The sequence below is a fragment of the Spodoptera frugiperda genome, chromosome 30 (genome assembly GCF_023101765.2).
Source record: "Spodoptera frugiperda isolate SF20-4 chromosome 30, AGI-APGP_CSIRO_Sfru_2.0, whole genome shotgun sequence".
NCBI classification, from domain to species: Eukaryota; Metazoa; Arthropoda; class Insecta; order Lepidoptera; family Noctuidae; genus Spodoptera; species Spodoptera frugiperda.
The window spans coordinates 13,454,811-13,477,260 of NC_064241.1; the positions used below are offsets into that span (position 1 = coordinate 13,454,811).

General features: G+C 41.4%; 1 protein-coding gene and 1 long non-coding RNA gene across 2 annotated transcripts; one reads left to right on the forward strand and one right to left on the reverse strand.

Moving 5' to 3' along the window:
- Nucleotides 1-2,241: 2,241 nt before the first annotated feature.
- On the reverse strand, nt 2,242-3,608 carry LOC126912794 (uncharacterized). Its single transcript, XR_007707442.1, has 2 exons — nt 3,012-3,608; nt 2,242-2,910 (listed from the first exon to the last, which is right to left on the reverse strand). It is a non-coding gene; the product is annotated as an uncharacterized LOC126912794 (long non-coding RNA).
- An 11,158-nt stretch (nt 3,609-14,766) lies between these two features.
- On the forward strand, nt 14,767-18,535 carry LOC118269877 (mucin-2). The gene is made up of 2 exons (XM_035585230.2): nt 14,767-14,925; nt 16,390-18,535. Exons 1-2 carry the CDS (start codon nt 14,855-14,857, stop codon nt 18,206-18,208), a joined length of 1,890 nt encoding a protein of 629 aa, XP_035441123.2. The 5' UTR covers nt 14,767-14,854; the 3' UTR covers nt 18,209-18,535.
- Nucleotides 18,536-22,450: the final 3,915 nt, after the last annotated feature.

Consider the following 22,450-nt stretch of genomic DNA (forward strand, 5'->3'; position numbering starts at 1 on the left):
GAGTATATGATTCAGGTTCGAATGTTTCTCTCATTAATTCCAAATTATTAAAATTAAAAACCAAGAAAAATAATGCAAATGAAGAAAATTTAGTTACAATTAATGGTGTGAAGAAGACCAGTGGTTTGACAAATCTAAAAATAAAAATTTTCGAAAAAGAAGAAAATGTAAATGTTTACGTCATTGATGAACCAAATTTCAAATATGATTTTTTAATAGGATTAGACATGATAAAGGCATACGAGTTGATACAAAATGAGGAGTTAAAAATAACTCAAAAACAATACTTACGTCAAGAAAACATAAAACAAGAGGAAGAGATATACAAGAAAAAAAATGAAAGTAAAGAATATGTAAAGGAATATAAGATTAATTTTAATGAACATATTAAAGAAAAGGAATTTGAAATAAAAGTAAATCATTTAGAAGAAGATAAAAGGGAAAAAATTTATAAATTAATACAAAAATATAAATCGGTTTTTGCCAAGGATAAATACGATATAGGAACTGTGAATGGGTATGAAGCCAGAATAGACTTATTAGTAGATAAATACTGCTGTAAGAGGCCTTACAAATGCACTATAGAAGACAAAAAAGAAATAGAAAAACAAATAGCTAACCTACTAGACAATAAACTTATAGAAGAATCATACAGTCCATTTGCGGCACCGGTGACATTAGCCTTTAAAAGAGAAGAAAATAAGAAGTCAAGATTGTGTATTGACTTCAGAGAACTAAATAAAATAGTGGTACCTCAAGCCCAACCATTCCCTTTAATTGAAGATCTAATGGAAAAAACTAGAAATTGTATGTATTTTACAGCTTTAGACATAAATTCTGCATTTTGGGCTATTCCTTTACGAATTGAAGATAGAAGAAAGACAGGATTTATAACACAAGAAGGACATTTCCAATGGACTTGTTTGCCATTTGGATTGAAGACCTCACCAGCAATTTTTCAAAGAATACTCAGTAGTATACTAAGAAAATACAATCTTACAAGCTTTACAGTAAACTATATTGATGACATATTAGTTTTTTCTCGGAATTTTGAAGAACATGTAAACCATTTAGAACAACTGTTAGAAGCAATACAATTAGAAGGATTTAGATTGAAATTTACCAAATGCAATTTCGCATCAGACACCGTAAAATACTTGGGTCATATAATACAAAATAATACTGTAAAACCGATTAAGGATAATCTAATATCAATAAAGGATTTTCCAACTCCGAAGACTCAGAAAAATGTTAGACAATTTTTGGGAAAAATAAACTTCTACCACAAATATATACCAAATAGTGCAACTATACTAGATCCACTACATAATTTGTTAAGGAAAAATCAACAATTCATTTGGTCCCATGAATGTGAAAAAGCATTTAATACGATAAAGGCTTTACTTTGTTCACAACCAGTTTTAGAAATATACGATCCAAACTTGCCAATAAATATTTACACTGATGCATCAATAGAAGGAGTTGGAGCTATATTGAAACAGATACAACCTGATGGAAGAGAAAAACCAGTGGCATACTTTTCAAAGAAGTTAAATGGAACCCAAAAAAGAAAAAAGCCATTTACTTAGAGTGTTTGGCAATTAAAGAAGCAGTACGATACTGGCAATACTGGCTGATAGGTAAGTCATTTACAGTTTATTCAGACCACAAGCCACTGGAAAACATGAATTTGAAATCAAGGACCGACGAAGAATTAGGTGATTTGATGTATTACCTGTCACAATATGATTTTAATATTAAATATGCTCCGGGAAAAGACAATTTAGAAGCAGACTGTCTTAGTAGAAACCCTGTATTGGGATCAGATGAGAACAAAGATGAACAACTGAGGATTGTAAATGTAATTAACCTGCAGGATATTTTAATAGATCAAAATAAAAATGAAGAAATACAAAAGAATAAAGACAGAATGATAAAAAAACAAAATATATACTATAAAAAAGTCAGGAACAAGGAAAAAATAATGCTATCAGAGAAATTCGTTTTATAAGATTATTCTCTAATTATAGGTTTGAAGAATAAACTTGCGTTGCTCTGTAAATGAAGAATTTTATTTTTACACATTTTATAACAAAAATAACATCTTAAAACTTACATTGATTCATTTACAAGTGCATAACAAAATCAAAATCAACCTGTAAATGAAGAAACGACGATTAAAGTTTATTCTTAGATATCTCTTTCTTCACAATTGTGAGTTACATTTTAAATAAAGAAATATTTAACTAAAATAACATCCATCTTTTCTTTAATAGAAAAATAATCTTGACACCCAATGTCACATTTACCACAAACAAAATAGTTTCATAAAATAAAATAAAATAGGTTTCATTCAAACTAAAAATTAAAGAAAATAGTATAGTATTTTACTTTACATCTCCCCCCCTTGGAAAAGAAAATCTATAAAAGTGGAAAAGAAAATCTATAAATATACGGATACTGGAACAAGCTTCGTGACATGAAATAAATTTGACTCAGTTTTCTTGTGCCCAGTATCAATTCTATATATTGATTTGGATATTTTTTCTATAATCTGAAAAGGACCAATTCTCAAATGATCTAATTTTTTTCTGTTCAGCTTATTGCCATTTTCCACATACACCATATCACCAACATTAAATTCATGGTATTCTCTATTCTAGCTAGAAATTTGACGGAAAATATCAAAAAAATAAGTAAGAATTGTGAGATTTGTATAAAAAATAAATCAAGAGGACAAGGGAAAATTGGATTTATGTCACACTTAGGTCCGGCCACGAAGCCATTTGAAATAGTCTCTATAGACACAATTGGAGGTTTTGGAGGATCAAGGTCTACAAAGAAATATTTACATCTACTTTTATAAGATTATTCTCTAATTATAGGTTTGAAGAATAAACTTGCGTTGCTCTGTAAATGAAGAATTTTATTTTTACACATTTTATAACAAAAATAACATCTTAAAACTTACATTGATTCATTTACAAGTGCATAACAAAATCAAAATCAACCTGTAAATGAAGAAACGACAATTAAAGTTTATTCTTAGATATCTCTTTCTTCACAATTGTGAGTTACATTTTAAATAAAGAAATATTTAACTAAAATAACATCCATCTTTTCTTTAATAGAAAAATAATCTTGACACCCAATGTCACATTTACCACAAACAAAATAGTTTCATAAAATAAAATAAAATAGGTTTCATTCAAACTAAAAATTAAAGAAAATAGTATAGTATTTTACTTTACATCTCCCCCCCTTGGAAAAGAAAATCTATAAAAGTGGAAAAGAAAATCTATAAATATACGGATACTGGAACAAGCTTCGTGACATGAAATAAATTTGACTCAGTTTTCTTGTGCCCAGTATCAATTCTATATATTGATTTGGATATTTTTTCTATAATCTGAAAAGGACCAATTCTCAAATGATCTAATTTTTTTCTGTTCAGCTTATTGCCATTTTCCACATACACCATATCACCAACATTAAATTCATGGTATTCTCTATTCTTATCAAATAATATTTTGTTGTAATTGTGAGATTTTATTGTATTTTATAGAGCTGTTGTTCTATCTCTTATCCAGTCTTGTTGTGTTTTTTCTTCCTTCAACTCTTTAGGTAAAATCGTAGCATCCAAACTGCTCGAACGACTGTCGAGAGCGCTCGCAGACTCGGCTGCGTCATTTATCCACAATAGCTTTCCTCCAGAGCTTATTGTTAATTATTATTCTGATAAATTGCGGATAAAAATTAGGAAATAAAAAGAATTTTAAAAACCCAAGGCCTATTTCCTGTATTTATCGCGACCCTCTGCGTTTCTTAGTACGCTTGCACAAGGAACAAAACGAGTAATTCAATAAAAAAAAAGATTTATTAATGTAATGTGTACGAATTTTAATATGAATTTGGTTTTAATACATACTGCTAGTAATTTTTTTTTATAATATATATTATAATGAATTCATATTATAATTATGATTTCGTGTTTGAACGTTAGTGATTAGATGTAACGAAACCTCATTGGCGTGCGTGTGTCATTATGTCCAAAAAGTCATTATTTGACATTCGCTCTGTCTGTTCTGTTTACATTGTTGTTTCGTTATGATTATGAATTAAAGTAGGATTACTAAAGGTGATATTGGTGATGAGTGATGACATTCCTTCCTTTCATAGCTAAACACCCTATGATAGCATTGTAATTTAATTATTTCTACCATTATAACTGCAATTAACCTAACCTAAATGTAATATTTTGTACTTAGATTCATATAGAAACCGCAAGATCTAAAGGCTTTTAATCATGTTTTTAGTTATCACTAATAGAGCAGCAATAGAGTGCTACATTTGGCATGTCTGTACACTATATTTTTTTGGTGGGACAAAGCTCTATAGAGATTCTGGCATTGTCATTTTTCGACATGAGTGTCATTGTTGTGGTTTTTGGGGTCGCTAATATCGAATACGGAGTGAATCATTCGATTTTATAAAAATTGTCTTCTTCCGGAATTAATTGACCCAAGACAGGCAAGAAATATGAATTTACGGGCTCATTCCTCGCATATTCAAACAAATATCGTGAAAATAAAGAATTGATGTTTAATTTATTTTATGTATTTTCTTTGTTTGTTCCACCCAGGTCTTGTCACGTTCGTTACCATAATTGTTTTTTTTTATCTTGGCTACCCCGAAAACCATTGATATAAAACCATAATTAAATATACAATGTGATAGGGGTGAGACTTCTAACCCGTTAAGGCTGAGTTCTACATCTAATTTTATCGACAAAAGTCGGGGGTCGAAGGGGTCGAATCCCCTCCCCCTAAAAATTATGGCAATTTTAATATTTTTTTTACTTTTTTTGATATCAAAGGTTGTATGCGTCGTAGAAACAAAAAAAAAACGACAAACGGTAGCTAATAACCTTGGCTAACTAATTCATTACTTTTTTCATATGTTTGATAATGTTTTGGTGAGAAAAAAATCATTTGTGTAACGGATGTACAAAAGTTTATTATATTATAATTACACAGTTAGTGACAATCACAATTAGGTAACACACAGACAGCAGTAATATAGTTCAAACAATAATCTAGGTACAAGGCAGGACGCCGCGCGACGCAGTCGCGCGCGTATGTGCTTTCACTACGGGCGTGTAGGGCCGACTGGCGACGTGAGGAGCGGTGGGAACGCGGCGGCTTGCGTTAGCGCGCGAAGCGCGTAACCGACGCGTCGGATGATATTCTCGTTATAACATAGCACGTAAACGACGCGGCGGATGATATTCTCGCTACACACTCCCCCTCTAGTTCGGACATAGCGCCCTCGCGTTCGGACTAGCATCGAATTTACGGGGTCGACCACGCTTGCGCTTCTCACGAACCGGAGACACGATGTCGCCGACGAATGGCGTTAAGTGTGACACATGGTACCGTCCAATGTGTTCAGCTCGCGTAAGTCCCTCGATAACATAAGTGGTGGGACTTACCACTTCCCGAATACGATACGGGCCGTCTCTCCTAGGGATGAACTTCGCGGTTTGTCCACGGCCTGCGTCGTTCATGCTCTGCGTCTTTAGGAGGACAAGGTCACCTACCTTATAATCTGGAGGCGTACGTCTACCTTCATCAGCATACTTCTTCCTGATGGACTGAGCCTGCTCATGGACATCCCTGGCATCTAGAAGCGCTGTCGACAACCTACGAAGGTAAGGCGTAATACTCGGTACAAAATTATCGTTATCCACGATGGTTTTCATATCAGCCACGACGTCAGATGGTGCGCGCAGCTCCCTTCCGAAGGTAAGAAAAGCCGGTGAAAACCCCGTACTCGCTGTCACGGCTGAATTCATCGCAAACCTTATAGCTGCGATATGACGGTCCCAAGAGGCGTGGTCCTTCCCCACCAGAATTGCTAACTGGGGTTTGAGGTCCCGGTTCTTGCGTTCAATGGGGTTGCTTTCCGGGTGGTACAACGGCGTCAAAGACTGTTTGATACCCATCACGTGACACGCCTGTTGCATCACCTCAGCTACGAACTGAACTCCGTTGTCGCTGACCATCCTACGCGGGACTCCAAACCTCAAGAAGACTTCGCCGATTAAAATCTCAGCGCACTCTACGCTGGTGGCGGTCTCCAACGCAAATAACTCAACCCAGTGAGTACACACGTCCTCTATAATAAGAATCCAACGGTTACCTTTAGCCGTCTTCGGCAAAGGTCCAAACAAATCTACTGACACGACCTCGAACCGGCGAGTCGCAGCAGGCGTCTGCAGTAGTCCTGCAGGCTTCTTGTTGTCTGCTTTATAACGCTGACAAGCAGCACAACGTCTAACATAGTCAACAACGAAGGTTCTCATACCTACCCAAAAGTAGCGAGCTCTGATGCGCTGCAGGGTTCTCTCAACACCGAAATGACCTGCGGTGGGAGCGTCATAGAAGTCAGCAAGGATGCCCTCTCTTTCATGACTCGGTACCACGAGACAGGCGGAGTCAACGTCGTCATCCTCGGGTGCACACCGATACAATACTCCATCAGACATCAGATAACCTCGTTCTGACCAGCCCCTCCCCCTAGACGGATCGGAGTCCTCCAGATCCTCTACGATCGTCTTCAGCTCGGGGTCCTTGAGTTGGTTGTCACGAACGTCAGTAGGTGCCCTGTGCGGTATATCTACAGTCACTAAGCATACCTCGCATCCACCTGGGTCCTTTTCACAGCAGGCGGGGCGGCTTAGCGCGTCTGCAATCACGTTCACCTTACCGGGGGTATACTGGATTTGTAAGTTATAAGCCTGAAGGGTCAATGCCCACCTTGCCAAACGGCCACTGGGGGACTTCAAACTCATCAACCAACGCAAGGGTTGATGATCGGACTTAACGATGACCTCTGACCCTTCGATGTAGCCCCTGAATTTAGTCACCGCCCAGACCACAGCTAGTGCCTCCCTTTCCGTGGTGGTATAGTTGCGCTCAGCTGGTACCAGCAACCGACTGGCGTACTCCACAGGCCTCTCGTCAGGGCCCTCCCCTGCATCAGAACTGCTCCGAGACAGTAACCACTACTGTCGGTATTAAGTGAGAAGGGCTTACTTTCGTCGGCTTGACGGAGTATGGGCGCGGTGACCAGGAGTCTCTTGATATGCTCGAACGCAGCCTGCTGCTCCTCATGCCACCTCCACGAGCTATTCTTCTTGAGAAGGTCAGTTAAAGGCTTCGCGACAGCGGCGTAATTCGGCACAAATCGCCGGAACCAGCTTGACGTAGCTAAGAAACCTTTAAGCTGCCTCTCGTTCTTCGGGGCAGGCATGTCAGCTATGGCTGAGGTCTTCTCCGGGTCTACCTGCAAACCACCGGGTACAATAATGTGCCCCAGGAACCGCACCGAATCACAGGCAAAACAACTTTTCTTGCGGTTAACACGCAGATTAAATTTATCCATCCTATCGAAGACTGCCTCCAGATCCTCGAGGTGTTGTTCGAAGGTGGGTGACAGAACAATCAGGTCATCTAGGTATCCTAGGATACTTACCGATCTACCACCACCCCGGGGGTCTGAGGATGTCACAGCGCCGTCACTGGTCTCGAGTGTCCGCGCTGGTACAACCAGGTTCGACCGGAACCGGTCGATCAGTCTCTGGAACGTGGCACCGGAGTTGCGCAATCCCATGGGCATTCTCTTAAACCTGTAGGTACCAGAAGGCGTAACAAACGCGGTCTTGTCACGGTCCTCTTCCGCGACACTTACCTGGAAATAGCCAGAATGAAGGTCGAGCGTTGACATGTAGGTGGTGGTCTTCGCGGCATGAAGAACGTCTTCTATGCGCGGCAGTGGATACCGGTCAGGCTCCGTCACAGCATTGAGCTTGCGGTAATCCACACATAACCGGACGCCACCGTCTTTCTTCTTCACCAACACTACGTTCGCGGCCCACGGCGACTCACACTCCTCTATAACGTCTGCTCGCAGCAGCTTCTCGAGCTCACCGTCCAGCAGCTGCTTCTTACCTGCCGACATCCGGTAGGGTGGTGAGGCGGTAGGCTTCTGCCTCTCGCCTACTCGAATGTGGTGAGTAGCGTAAGATGTAGCTGGTCCCTCGGTGGCGAAGCGCGCAGCCTTAGATATTATCAGCTGGTTGAGCTGCGTCCTCTGAGCAGGTGACAGCTTAGATCCTTCGTTTTCTCTCAGTGCCAGGCCGGTGGTGTTAACCTGCATCAGCTCTGCGTCACTGGTGGACATAAGACTGTAAGAGCGCACAAAGGGTACCTTCACCTTTGTGGAATCTGAAAAGTACCAACAACTACGTTGAAGGTCAAGCAAAATACCAGATTTCGTAATAAAATCTTGTCCGAGAAGCGTCCTATTCTCCGCCCCTGGTATAACAATAAATGTTGTAGGTACAATACGTCCCCGTACTACAACATTCGTATCGCACAACAACACGTCACGTGTATGTTGGGTCCCGTCGGCCAACCCTATCGTGCGGCGGGCCGATGTAAAACTAGTCCCGTTCTTTAACAAAATAGCATACAAACCGGGGCTAGCTAAGCTTTCGGTAGCGCCGGTATCAAGCACAGCGACACCTAATAACGAAGCCACTTCAATATTTATCGTCGGCTGCGACGTGGAGGAATCGTGTGTATAAGCACTTTGGAAACTTACCTTCCCGTCGGCGGCCGCGGCTGGTGTATCTTCCTTGCACTTGCCTTTACAAGTGGGACATTTCGACCGAATAACGCCTTCACGACCGCAACCATAACAAGCTAACTCATTACCTTTCGACTTACACTCGTCCGTCGTGTGTCCGAAACGTTTGCAGCGTGCACAGCGTGGTCTAACACGTTTAGAAGTCGCGCTACTACTATCTATGTTCGAACTAGAGTCGGACGTAGTCGTTTGAGGGTTAACATTTTTCACCGCAGCCGTTTGCGGGTTAATATTTTTACCGGTCGACGTTGAAGGGTTATCTTTATCACGTAAATTCGTGTTCGCGGTATTATTGTTAGACGATGTACTAGGTTGGTTCGCTTCGCCCAGCGTCTCCTCTACGTACCTAGCTCTCTCAAGTAGACAGTCGACACTACTTACGCTATCACGCGGAACACGTTTGCGGATTCTACGGTGTAACAGGCCATACACTATATCGAGTTGCATTTGTTCTGGTAAAGGATATGGTAACCGCGAAATGTTAGCACGCACACGCGAAATATATACGTCGGCACTTTCACTTTGTTGTTCTGTCGCGAATATGTCGCGTAAGACCCTGTGGGCTGGGCGCGCCGCGCCGTACATGAAGCGCAGCCGGCGTAACGCGTCGTCCCAGCTCTCCACCGTAGGTCGCACTCCTCGCCACCACACGGCGGCGTCTCCGGTCAGCAGCATCGGCAGTCCTCGTAACGCGTGGTCATCCGAGACGCCTGCGCACTCCTTGTAGACGAGCACGCTCTCGATGAACGCTTCCACGACGTCGGCGTTGCAGGCGGCTCCATCGAACCGAGCCGTGCACCGGGTAAAATTGCTCTGCGCAGTGTGCACCGCGTGCACTCCTGCAGCAGGAGGTTGAGTCGACCCCCTCATCACGCTGGCCAGGATCCTAGATAGCTGGTCTTCCGTCATTGTGATCATATTCGTATCGCGTCGGTCCGTTGTGGTAGGTGACGCCGCCGCCATGTTGTCGTCCGCGGCGGTTCCCGCCACTCGCGTATCCGTGAACTCTTCGTCACTATCACTACTGCGGTTCTCGATGGCCGTCTGTCCGCGTGTTTTCGGCATCTTCTCGAGACACGACGGTTACAGCCTCGGTACAGTAGGTACACAACAGACTTCAACAGAGCGTGGAATACGTTCGCACTCGCGTAGGTACTTTCGAGCACGAGCCACGAGTTGGGCGCAATTTTGTAACGGATGTACAAAAGTTTATTATATTATAATTACACAGTTAGTGACAATCACAATTAGGTAACACACAGACAGCAGTAATATAGTTCAAACAATAATCTAGGTACAAGGCAGGACGCCGCGCGACGCAGTCGCGCGCGTATGTGCTTTCACTACGGGCGTGTAGGGCCGACTGGCGACGTGAGGAGCGGTGGGAACGCGGCGGCTTGCGTTAGCGCGCGAAGCGCGTAACCGACGCGTCGGATGATATTCTCGTTATAACATAGCACGTAAACGACGCGGCGGATGATATTCTCGCTACATTTGTGAATTATTTTTACCGAAAAAATCACAATTTTTCAATATTTTCAATTAGGGGTTCAACCCCTCATATTATTTTTTTTTGTCGATAAAATTAGATGTAGTACTCAGCCTTAACGGGTTAGAAGTCCCACCCCTATCACATTGTAGATTAAAAAAACTTAAAAACATGTTTTTGTGATGAACCGAACAAAATAATTTTAATATTAATACTAACAGTAGGCGGAAAATTTAGTATTGTTATGAGAATAATTAGTATAAAAGATATGGCGAAAAAGTGCTCATCACGCTAAATATCTTTTCTTGAAAGTATATTCAAATCTCTTCAGGTTCGGCTGGGCTGGAGTCCATGTCAGGGATTCTACATCCTCGATTTTCGTATGGCGCTAAAATGTGCTCATCACGCTGAACAACTTTTCTTAAGATAGTATATTCATATCTCTTCAGGTTCATCTGGGCTGTTAAGTGTCCACGTCAAGGATTCCTGACCCTTGATTAATTTCTACGAGGTATTAATTTGCCACCGGTCCTTGATAAGTCTACAAAGTTTGAACGAAATCGGTCCGTTTAAAATGGGTAAAAATCGAGTTGGAAGAGGTCGGTTATATAGAAACATACAAACAAACACACATACATACATCCTTTACATATGAAACTAAATAAAAGCATGTAAAAAGTTAGTTTTGCGTTGGCACCATTTGATTTTTGATTTCGAACGCTTACTTTCCGAAAACTATGAAAATGACACCAATCGAATAATCCGAGCCCAAATTCGGCACTGAACGGAATTGAACAACAGATAACACAAAACATTTGAGTCTACGCACGCACTAAACAAAATAAAAATATTAAAAAAGAAAGTAAGAAAATATTCAAACTTTCAAAGTATCAAGTTCATTTTGTCATAATTTCCGCAGCTATCCGTGCGTATGTGTGTATTGTCGAGAGTCGTGTCAATGTAGTGATGCGATTCGATACCTGTCAATTATGAGAACGCGTCCTAAGGTCTATTCGATAGTAAACTTAATGCTTTTCACACTCGCACACCAGGCTGTTAGATATGAATCTAACAGCCACAACACACACAACACACACTCACATACACGTACATTCACACATATAATAATTACCTCATTTTATTTGAAATTCTTATATTTTTCCTTTTTTTTTGTATTTTAGGTTTTCTTTGATAATTACTATTAGACTAGTCCTAAGGTAAACGCTGTATTATTGACAGCCGCGATACAGGCTGTGCCTAGTGCGGTTGTCACTGTGTAAATTGGAAAATGTATACATTGAGTTGGTAATAAAGAATTTTATTTTATTTTATTTTTTTACATAAAATAAAAACTAATCGGTGTACATACATAGAATATAAAAACTTACCGGCCGAATTGAGAACCACTCCTCCTCCTTTTTGGGAAGCCGGTTAAAATAGAGGCCAACAGTGCAACCACTGATCAATGTACTGTCCACCTCCTACCTCCTATAGAACAGTCATCCTCCGTACAGCGCACACACAGAGAGAGTACACACTACTCCTCCATTGTTCCCATAGAGTGCGAGCGGACAACCACCGTAGGTACCTCCATAATAACTATTATTTATTTTTATATCTTGAAGCAGGTAACATCCTGAACATCCCACTCCACTAGGTACTTCACCTAACGGCCTACCTAGATTAGCTTAACGACACCTAGATTTGCTTACCAGAGGTAGAATTTTGACACATTTTGTATGGAGCTTATGTCAAAATACTATCTCTAGTAGGCAAATCTACCGATAGATAGGTTATTGGAATTGACCGTTAATCACACAAATAAATATTACAAAAAAACCAAATACTAAAAGCAATTAAAAGATAAAAAGCAAAAAACAACTAACTACTATTAGTCATACGTACTGAATTACTGATAGGTTGATGTTGACCCACTGGTAGGTAAGAAGTCGGTGCCACAAGTTTTAAACCAAATTATTCATTAAAACCTTAATAGACACCTTATATCAAGCTGCGTACAATTTTATCACAGATTATAACTGTAACCATTAGTTATAATATAATAATAATTATTATTATTTTATTCAGATAGCCAAGATCCACTGTGTTAGTAATTACAATAATGACTTACAGCTATTGTTAGCAAAGCGACCAGATACAGAAGACTACTAAGTTTGTCGAATGTTAGGTTACCACATAATAGTATACTACCTTGTCCTGCAACTGCTGATGGTCGAAATTAGCTTGAACCGCCCGCGGTACACGAGTGACGCAGGATGCAGCGCTGCCACACAGATTTAGCTGCAATTCTGAGTAAGTAGTCAACTCGGACCACATACCTACGGCCCATTTGGGACGAGTTGGGGAAATTAAAATTAAATTAAGTTTTTAGTGGTCTCTATTAACCCACTCAAACAATTTAGGTGTCTGGCACAATTATAGTTTGAGAGGCAAAAAAAGTCCAGCGTCCACATCGAACGACGACTATTTGTGTGGACGGATGCAGTAGCTGTCTATTTAGATATGGGAAGCTTAAGTACCTACTGAATCGATTCTGATGTTTGATACAGATCGTAGAGAAGGCAATAAGTCAAAAACTAAAATGCCGCGCATTATTCCACGCGGACGAAATCGCGAGCAAAAGCTTTTTTAACCGACTTCAAAAAAAGGAGGAGGTTCTCAATTCGACCGTATTTTTTTTTTTTTATGTATGTTAATCGATATCTCCGGCAGTTATAGACCGATTTGAGAAATTCTTTTTGTATTTAAAAGAGTACGATGTCCGTGTGGTCCCATGTATTTTTTTTTAAGTCTGACCATAAATGTGGAAGGTAATCCAGGGAACTCCTCAAAAATGAACAGAATGTGCTCTGCGTTTGAGTTTAAGTGATGTATATTAGCTAATCTTTCTCAGTAACCATAATATTCAGGACAGATAGTAGCATATCTGGTATAGAATGAGGGGTAGCTTGATGTGCTGTCTGATTTACATGTGTATGTAGGTACCTAATCTGTTTGTGTTTGACAAATGCATATCTCTGGCAGTTATAGTCCGATTTGAGAAATTCTTTTTGTGTTTGTAAGAGTACGATGGCAGTGTGGTTCCATATAATTGTTTTTAAAGTCTGACCACAAATGTGGAAGATAATCCAGGGAACTCCTTAAAAATGAGCAGAATGAGCTCTGCGTTTACGTTGAAGTGATGCATACTAGCTTATCTTTCTCAGTAACCATAAAATTCAGGACAGATAGTAGCATATCTGGTATAGAATGATGGGTAGCTTGATGTGCTGTCTGAGTTACATGACTGTATACCTATGTGGGTATCTAATCTGTTTGTGTGTTTTACAACTGACTATGTATGTAGCTTATGAACTGTTAGCTGTCGGCTCAGCAGATCATAAGTTAGGGTAATAGGTTAATATACATTTGAAAATAATGTAATTACGCGTCAATATGGATAGATATTAATATTATTCATTTAAACGGCGCTGTCTCATATGAGCAGCGCGTTTAATAGGTCGACCCATACTCAAATAAGTTATTCACTAAAAATCAAGAAATAAAAAACAATTTTAACAAAAAAAAACCGACTTCAAAAAATTAATATTCCAAAACAAATTAATATGCACTAAAAAGTAAAAGAAATAATTGCGTATTTTTCAACAACTTAATAGATCAACTAACTTTACTAACTCATCACACACATTATAATGTAAGTAGGTACAATTATTGTTATTTTTGGAGTCGGTGTCAGCCTAGGATACGCCAACAACTAGCACGGCACGGGTACGACACGGGCGGAGTGGTGGTTGAGTACCTACTTACAACTGGTGTAAAACTGTAATGTTTTGTTGTGATAATAGGTAAATTTTTGAAGTCGGTTTTTTTTTTGTTAAAATTGTTTTTTATTTGAGAGCGCCTCTCTAGTCAGTCCTCAAAGAGGGGACTTACCGCTGCAATGACAGCGAGCCCAGCCCTCGGTTGCGACAGTCGTTGCTGCCATTCCGCCATGAGATCGCACCGAACTCATCCCGCCAAGCACTAATCTGGCGCGGCAGTGGAGTTTCGCCCCGGCGACGCGCCCCGGCGCGCAAACTAAAGACGCGCGCGAGCACCTTCGCCTCCAAATCCCACGGCGGGAGTCCGGCAAGGAGGTTAGCCGTCTCTCCGGAAGATCGTACGATATCCGCGGATCACTCGAATGGTCATGACCCTCTGGGACGTGAGCAGCGCCCGAGCTGGCCGCCGCATCAGGTTCGGCGCCAACACAGGGGCTCCGTAGAGGGCCATGGACCGCACGATCGCGAGCAAAAGCTAGAATGAAATAAGTACGTTTCAGCGGCGGAGGTCCGCACCTCCGCGTATACGGATACGTATACGGATCTTGATGAGCTTGTGTCGGTCATCGAAAGAACAACAAACATAGTCGGGTAGGCACAGTACGGGCCGCGGTGTAATATATTCTAGATAACGGATTACATATTCGCATTCAATTTAATTATATCAGAAAATATTAATAATCGATTACATCTCTGATTGCGCATTGATTAATGTAGCCGTGTCCTTATCACAAGGGGAGGTCTCTGGGCAGGTATAACTAAGCGAGCTGCGCCGTCGAGACCGCAGTGCGAGTTCCTCAGCCACTTCAACATGAACAAGCTCATAGTGTGCTGTTGTCTGCTGGTCAGCGCCAGCGCTGAACTTCTGCATCAGGAGCGGAGGTAAGTGCACCAAACAGCGGTACTCGAGCTCTCGAGTTCGACACTGCTAGCTCCAGTCTATTCTATTGACCTCACCTGGTGATTCGTACCCCAACCACAGAATACCCAAACTTCGCGTTCGAAGGAATTCGTAAAGGTTCATAGATTACTTACTAAGTAATGATAAATGATAAATGATAAATGATATTTATTTTGCAAATAGGTTATAAAATAACACTTTTACACGTCAATCTCTTAAATAACTAGATGAGGCTGATACTAGTATACGTCGACTCTGTAAGCAATAGTTTATTCAACACGAGCCCACTATTGCAAAAGTTATTCAACTTATTCCAAACTTGTGTGTATTGTTTTTTTCGATATAGAATCTTAATGAAAATTATGTGAAAATCTTGCTCTAAAAATAATAACAAATAACATAAGCTACTATAGATATTGTTTAAACAAGGTAACAAGTAGGCCGCGTGTCCTTCAGCCAGGGCGACATCCCTTCATTGTATTGTACCCGAAACGATTACTTTAAACGTAAAGCAAATTCATATTAAGGGTACTGGTACTTCCGCGACGGCTAGGGCGTGACGAGGATCGTTCCCTCACGCGGCCCGCCTCCTCCTTAACTATGCTAGGTGCTTCGCAGAAGGATCATCCAACTCCCCATCACTGCCTGATCCAATACCGGACGCTCAGTCCATTCAGAGCTTACCGCTACCATACGTTCCGCCTTTTTCTCATGGCGGTCCTCGTAGTGATGATACCCAGGTGTTTCCCCCACCCTATCAGAAACAGGTACCTTTCGAAACTCCTATGTCCCGTAAGCACCTGTGTCCGGCGGTAGGTGGGGTCGCCGTAAACCCAATAAATAAGTTTGAGGTAGATATATATACTCTAAGTACATTTCATGTTGATTGAATTTTGCTCTTAGTTACTATTGTAATAATTATCAATAAATGCAAGGGTTCCAACGAACCATTCCATTCGTTAATTTAGTCATTCGAGCAATAAAAGTATTTATTTGTGTAACTATAAATCTAGATATTTCATGTTTGTAAGCCGTGGTTATTAAGGTCCTAAGAAAGACGGTGAAATAGTCCCAATTTTTGGATGGGAGCCCCACTTAAATATTTCTTTTATTTTGTTTACATAATCTGTCCAAATCTCAATTGTCTAGCTAGCGCGGTTCATGAGATATTATCCGCAAGAGACGGACAGCGGAGTCTTTAGGGTTCCCATTATTAGTTTTTGGGTATAGAACCCTAAAAACCAAGTAGATACTTATGATTATGATGCAAAAAGTTGTCTAAATACGACAATAGAAGTCCACTTACATAAGCTCACTCAGATGATCACTCGCTGATGGAAACTCATTTTGTTTCACTATCCGTCCCTTGTCATGCTCTACAGTAGAGCATCAACGGTCATTGAAATATCACATCCATATCTCACCATACTTTATATTGCTTTCAGTTTTCACCCAAAGGATATTCAACGTGTACGAGATTGGCGCAGTGCTAAAGACGTAAACACACAGCCAGGTACCACTTGGTGGCCAGACACTACCAATGGCACAACCTGGGCACCACCTACCGATGGCACAACCTGGGCTCCACCTACCAATGGGACAACCTGGGCACCACCTACCAATGGCACAACCTGGGCACCACCTACCAATGGCACAACCTGGGCACCACCTACCAATGGCACAACTTGGGCACCACCTACCAATGGCACAACCTGGGCACCACCTACCAATGGCACAACCTGGGCTCCACCTACCAATGGGACAACCTGGGCACCACCTACCAATGGCACAACTTGGGCACCACCCACAAATGGTACAACCTGGGCACCACCTACCAATGGCACAACCTGGGCACCACCTACCAATGGCACAACCTGGTTTCCTACAAATAGTACTACTTTAGCACCACCTACCAATGGCACAACCTGGGCACCACCTACCAATGGCACAACCTGGTTTCCTACAAATGGCACAACCTGGTTTCCTACAAATAGTACTACTTTAGCACCACCTACCAATGGCACAACCTGGGCACCACCTACCAATGGCACAACCTGGTTTCCTACAAATAGTACTACTTTAGCACCACCTACCAATGGCACAACCTGGGCACCACCTACCAATGGCACAACTTGGGCACCACCTACCAATGGCACAACCTGGGCACCACCTACCAATGGCACAACCTGGGCACCACCTACCAATGGCACAACCTGGGCACCACCTACCAATGGCACAACCTGGTTTCCTACAAATAGTACTACTTTAGCACCACCTACCAATGGCACAACCTGGGCACCACCTACCAATGGCACAACTTGGGCACCTCCCACAAATGGTACAACCTGGGCACCACCTACCAATGGCACAACCTGGGCACCACCTACCAATGGCACAACCTGGGCACCACCTACCAATGGCACAACCTGGGCACCACCTACCAATGGCACAACCTGGGCACCACCTACCAATGGCACAACCTGGGCACCACCTACCAATGGCACAACCTGGGCACCACCTACCAATGGCACAACTTGGGCACCACCTACAAATAGTACTACTTTAGCACCACCTACCAATGGTACGACCTGGGCTCCTTCCACAAATGGCACGACCTCGGCACCACCTAACAATGGCACCAATTGGGTACCACCTTCCAATGGCACAACCTGGGAACCACCAAGCAATGGCACAACCTGGAGACCACCTACCGATGGTACGACCTGGGCTCCAACAACCAATGACACAACATGGGAACCTCAAAGCAATGGTACAACCTGGGCTCCAACAACCAACGGTACAACCTGGGAACCACCTGCCGATGGCACAACCTGGGAACCACCAACCAATGGCACAACCTGGGAACCACCAGCCGATGGTACGACCTGGGCTCCAACAACCAATGACACAACATGGGAACCTCAAAGCAATGGTACAACCTGGGCTCCAACAACCAATGACACAACATGGGAACCACCTGCCGATGGCACAACCTGGGCTCCAACAACCAATGACACAACATGGGAACCACCTGCCGATGGCACAACCTGGGCTCCAACAACCAATGACACAACCTGGGAACCACCAAGCAATGGCACAACCTGGGCACCACCTAACAATGGCACAACCTGGGAACCACCTGCCGATGGCACAACCTGGGAACCACCGTCCAATGGCACAACCTGGGAACCACCTGCCGATGGCACAACCTGGGAACCACCGTCCAATGGCACAACCTGGGCACTGCCAGCTACTGAATACTAACACAACTAGTAATGACACCTCAAATCGAACAATATAAAATATAAGTCAAGTGACATACCTTTGGCGTGAACGTTTGTTTATTCATGTCTTCGATCTTATTAACGCGATACTTATTATTAATACGAGTAATCGAAGATATACATTTACTTAATATAGTCCTCCTCTCGAAGTGATTCATTACAACATTTAAAGATTTTAAAGGAAGGCCTCGACCCCACATCGCCGTCGTCGTCGCGGCGAGCGGGGCCGGGGCCTAAGAAAACCTATCATCATGTACTTCGATAAGGAAATAAATATATTATATAAATAAATTGTAACACAAGATTACATTCATTGTTTTTATATTATGTTCGTTCTTTTCCTATCTCGGGACCACAGGGTCCCGGACCTTTGGAAGGCGTACGAGGACGGAGGAGCCGAAGCCAAGTCGCAGAGGCGCGTTGAACAATTTTGATCTAAATGTAATGGGACGTCAGCCGGCGATTATCCCTGTATGCACTATGGAAGTACACCAAAGGACAATCCCCGGTTGATGCAGAACTATTGTGAGATATGGTAAAAAGAAATGATAGGATTATGGGTGTGGGTGGCTGTGGAATAGTTAACCGGTAAACTATGGGGACTATGGCCCCTGCCCCTGACCAATATTGAAACATACGGATAAACAGGCAGGGGGTGACTAGCAAACTCAATTACTGGACCCCCGAAAACGGCCGCTAGCATGTAGCGACAAGGGGGCAACATACGTTGAGCTGCTTGAGGAAGGAGGGGCATCCCACGGCTATCAGAGCAATCCCGGAAGTACGGTCAAGACCCCTACCAGCATCTTACTGGGATACATCCTTTGCCCAAGTGGAGCTGAAGACAACTCCACTCTTGCGAATCTCCACTCAAACCAGCCGGTTAAGGCAAGAATGAGGCAGGAGAGGCCACTCCGGGTAGTCACGAGTACTACCCGTAGTTAAGAAATAGGGCCTCTCCCGGGAGTTAGGTCCGTGGGGTCGTCACTGCCCTAACAGCTCGCCACAAGCTGCCTTGCAGTATTATATTATTATTATTATATGTAGCCACAAAAAGAATTGACCTTTTTTAATTTACTTAAATAGGTACTTGTCTCACAGAGGCAACATCGCCTTATTCCGTTAAAACCACAAAATAAACTAATGCTAATAGTATAAATAGATTAAACAGTATGGTCTAGGAACTTATTGTCTACACATCAATTTGTACAAAATGTTTGCCCTGTCACAACTAGGGCAAGCGAGAACGTTGTTCACAACTTCAATCTTTATATATATAATTCTTCTGTAAGTGTGTATGTCACTGAACTTCTCTTAAACGACTGGACCGATTTTGATGAATTTTTTTGTGTGTGTTCAAGGGGATCTGAGAATGGTTTAGATTCACAATTTTGTCCGCTGGACAATGTATTTTAAAATATTTTTTTAATTTATTAGTAGTTGTTGATTTTGGAATGTTTTACATTGGATCCGACAAATTTTCAAATTAAAGACGTGTAGACAGGACAACGTCTGTCGGGTCCGCTAGTCTTTATATATATAATTCTTCTGTAAGTGTGTATGTCACTGAACTTCTCTTAAACGACTGGACCGATTTTGATGAATTTTTTTGTGTGTGTTCAAGGGGATCTGAGAATGGTTTAGATTCACAATTTTGTCCGCTGTACAATGTTTTTTTAATTATTTTTTAATTTATTAGTAGTTGTTGATTTTGGAATGTTTTACATAGGATCCGACAGACGGCGCTATCATGGCAGTGTCAAATATTAATGACGTTAGATATTGTCACATTTGAATAATAATTTTCATCAATATGGTCCAGAATGTTTTAGCTTATTAAAAAAAGTTTAAAATTTTCAAATTAAAGACGTGTAGACAGGACAACGTCTGTCGGGTCCGCTAGTATTAATATAGAAAATATTAAAAAATACTATAGTAACATCCCCATGTTACTAGACTGATACCGAATACAAAAAAGGGATTAAAAAAAAATTGTTTGTTTGTATGTTCAAGCATCACACAAAAACTACCGGTCCGATTACGATAGAACTTGGTATCTGGCCATCACTGGGTACTTTTTATTTCGAAATTACATTGATGAGAATTTTACACTTAAGTGGAGTGTGATTATCATCTAGGGTCTGATGATAAGTAGTACGATATTTGAGCGAAATCCTCAAGGTTCACAGTAGCTACCTTGTATTTGAGCTGGATTCATTTGTCGCCGAGATTTTTACACTTAGATGGAGTGTGTTTGTCATTAAGAGCCTGATGATGAAGATGTATGATAGCTACCTAAGGGAACTCCTCAACGGGTAATAGTAGCTACATATAAGAGAGAAAGCACCTCTCTTTATGTAAATTAACTCTGTGCATCCAGACGAAGAAATCAAACCAAAACATTACACAGAGCTGTTACTGTAATTCACTGATTAACGTACACAGGTATACACTTATACAGCACTGAAGGTAGCGTTCTCTTCGACGTCGTTTGATATTACTGCGTCCATCGGAACCTTCTAGAGTCATTCGACTATTGACCTGCGGTTCAGTTAACGTGATTTTGCTTTAAGTCTGACTTTTCAATTACCTGTGGTCAATTTTGACACTATATCTGGCGCGTGTGCAGTTAAATTGTTGTACTGGATTGATAGAGTCTGTCAGTCAGACTAGATGCACAGAGCCAAGTCCTGTTAATATACGTAGCGTACAAATTCCGTGGCACGAATTTATGAATTTAGCTAGAAACTTTGATATTTATATCTCCCGTGTATAGCTACATATCTGGCAAACATGTCAGCCTTCTCGTTACCTCGTATTCCAATATGTGATGGAATAGCAGTGCAACCGATATTACAATCTATTGCAACACCACAGATTAAATTCGTCTATCTTAGATAGAATGTCATAAGCCACCGAAGCTCCTCTATGGCCAGAGGTGCATTGAGCTATATGTTGTAACGAACTTTTGCTGTCACTACAAAGAACAGACGGTGACGACATATAGATATTTAAAGTGTGGGAGAGCCATGCTTTGGCACGAATGGACCGGCTCGACTGGAGTGATACCACGGCCGAGCAGAAAACCGACGTGAAACAACGCTTGCTTTGTCTTTCGTTGAGTGAGGTTCCCAATCCCTGATTTAAGATTTAAGAATTCATAATCCCTAAAAGGGTGGCAACGCACTTGTAACGTCTCTGGTGTTTCAAGAATTCGTGGGCAACGGCGATTGCTTACCATTAGGTGATCCATCTGCTCGTCAGATACCCCGTACTTTTATATACTTTTCATAGCTTTAGAGTACCTACTTTTCCACCGCCTTACCGCCGCCGCAAAGTAGCGCGTAAGATGCGCAGCTCGAGTATGCGATGTATCGATAGCAGGGAAGCCATCCATACCACGGATGTTTCTAAATAAAAAGCTTAGCTAAGTCCGTTTTCACCAGTTCTAAGCTATGTGTACCAATAAATATGACTGGTGGAAGCCAAACGCATCCACAGCAACGTAGCATAAGTGCATAACACATCTCTGATGGAAAAGCACACTTAGGCGTGGGTATTTGTTTGGGTATACTTATATTTGGGTTTCATTCTACTTGACTTGACGCGGATATAGTAGAATCAATTTTTATTTTACAAAAACGAGCTATTCGAGCAATATATCTTTGCCCCGTCGCGAATCTTTGAGAGAACTATTATTATTCTTACAGTACCTTCTCAATTCATTTACGAAAATATTATGTACGTTAGAAAAAATCTACAATTGTGTGAAAAAATAAGCGACAGACACAATTTTAATACGAGAGGTAAAAATAAGTTAGCTATACCGCAATTCCGATTGTCCAAAGTGCAGAAATCCTTCATGGGATTTTGTGTTAAATGTTATAATAAACTACCAACTATACCATACTAAATCTGAATGAAAAAAAAAATCCTGTATAAAGCGAGAACTGTGTAAACAGGCATATTATAAACTGTCAGATTATAATATTGAAGATAAAAATGCGTGGCAACATGTTGGTCCGGCTCCACTGGACACTCGCTCACACTAGACAATGCTCAAATACGATCACCAGTTAGGTATATAAACTTCAAGTATTAATTTATTCCAATACAGTCTAGTCTAGGGATCCTGTGGCATCGAACAGTTATTTTTTTATTATTATTTAAAAGATAAAAGATTAAATTAGAGATTATTTTTATTTGTAGGAAGCATTATTTC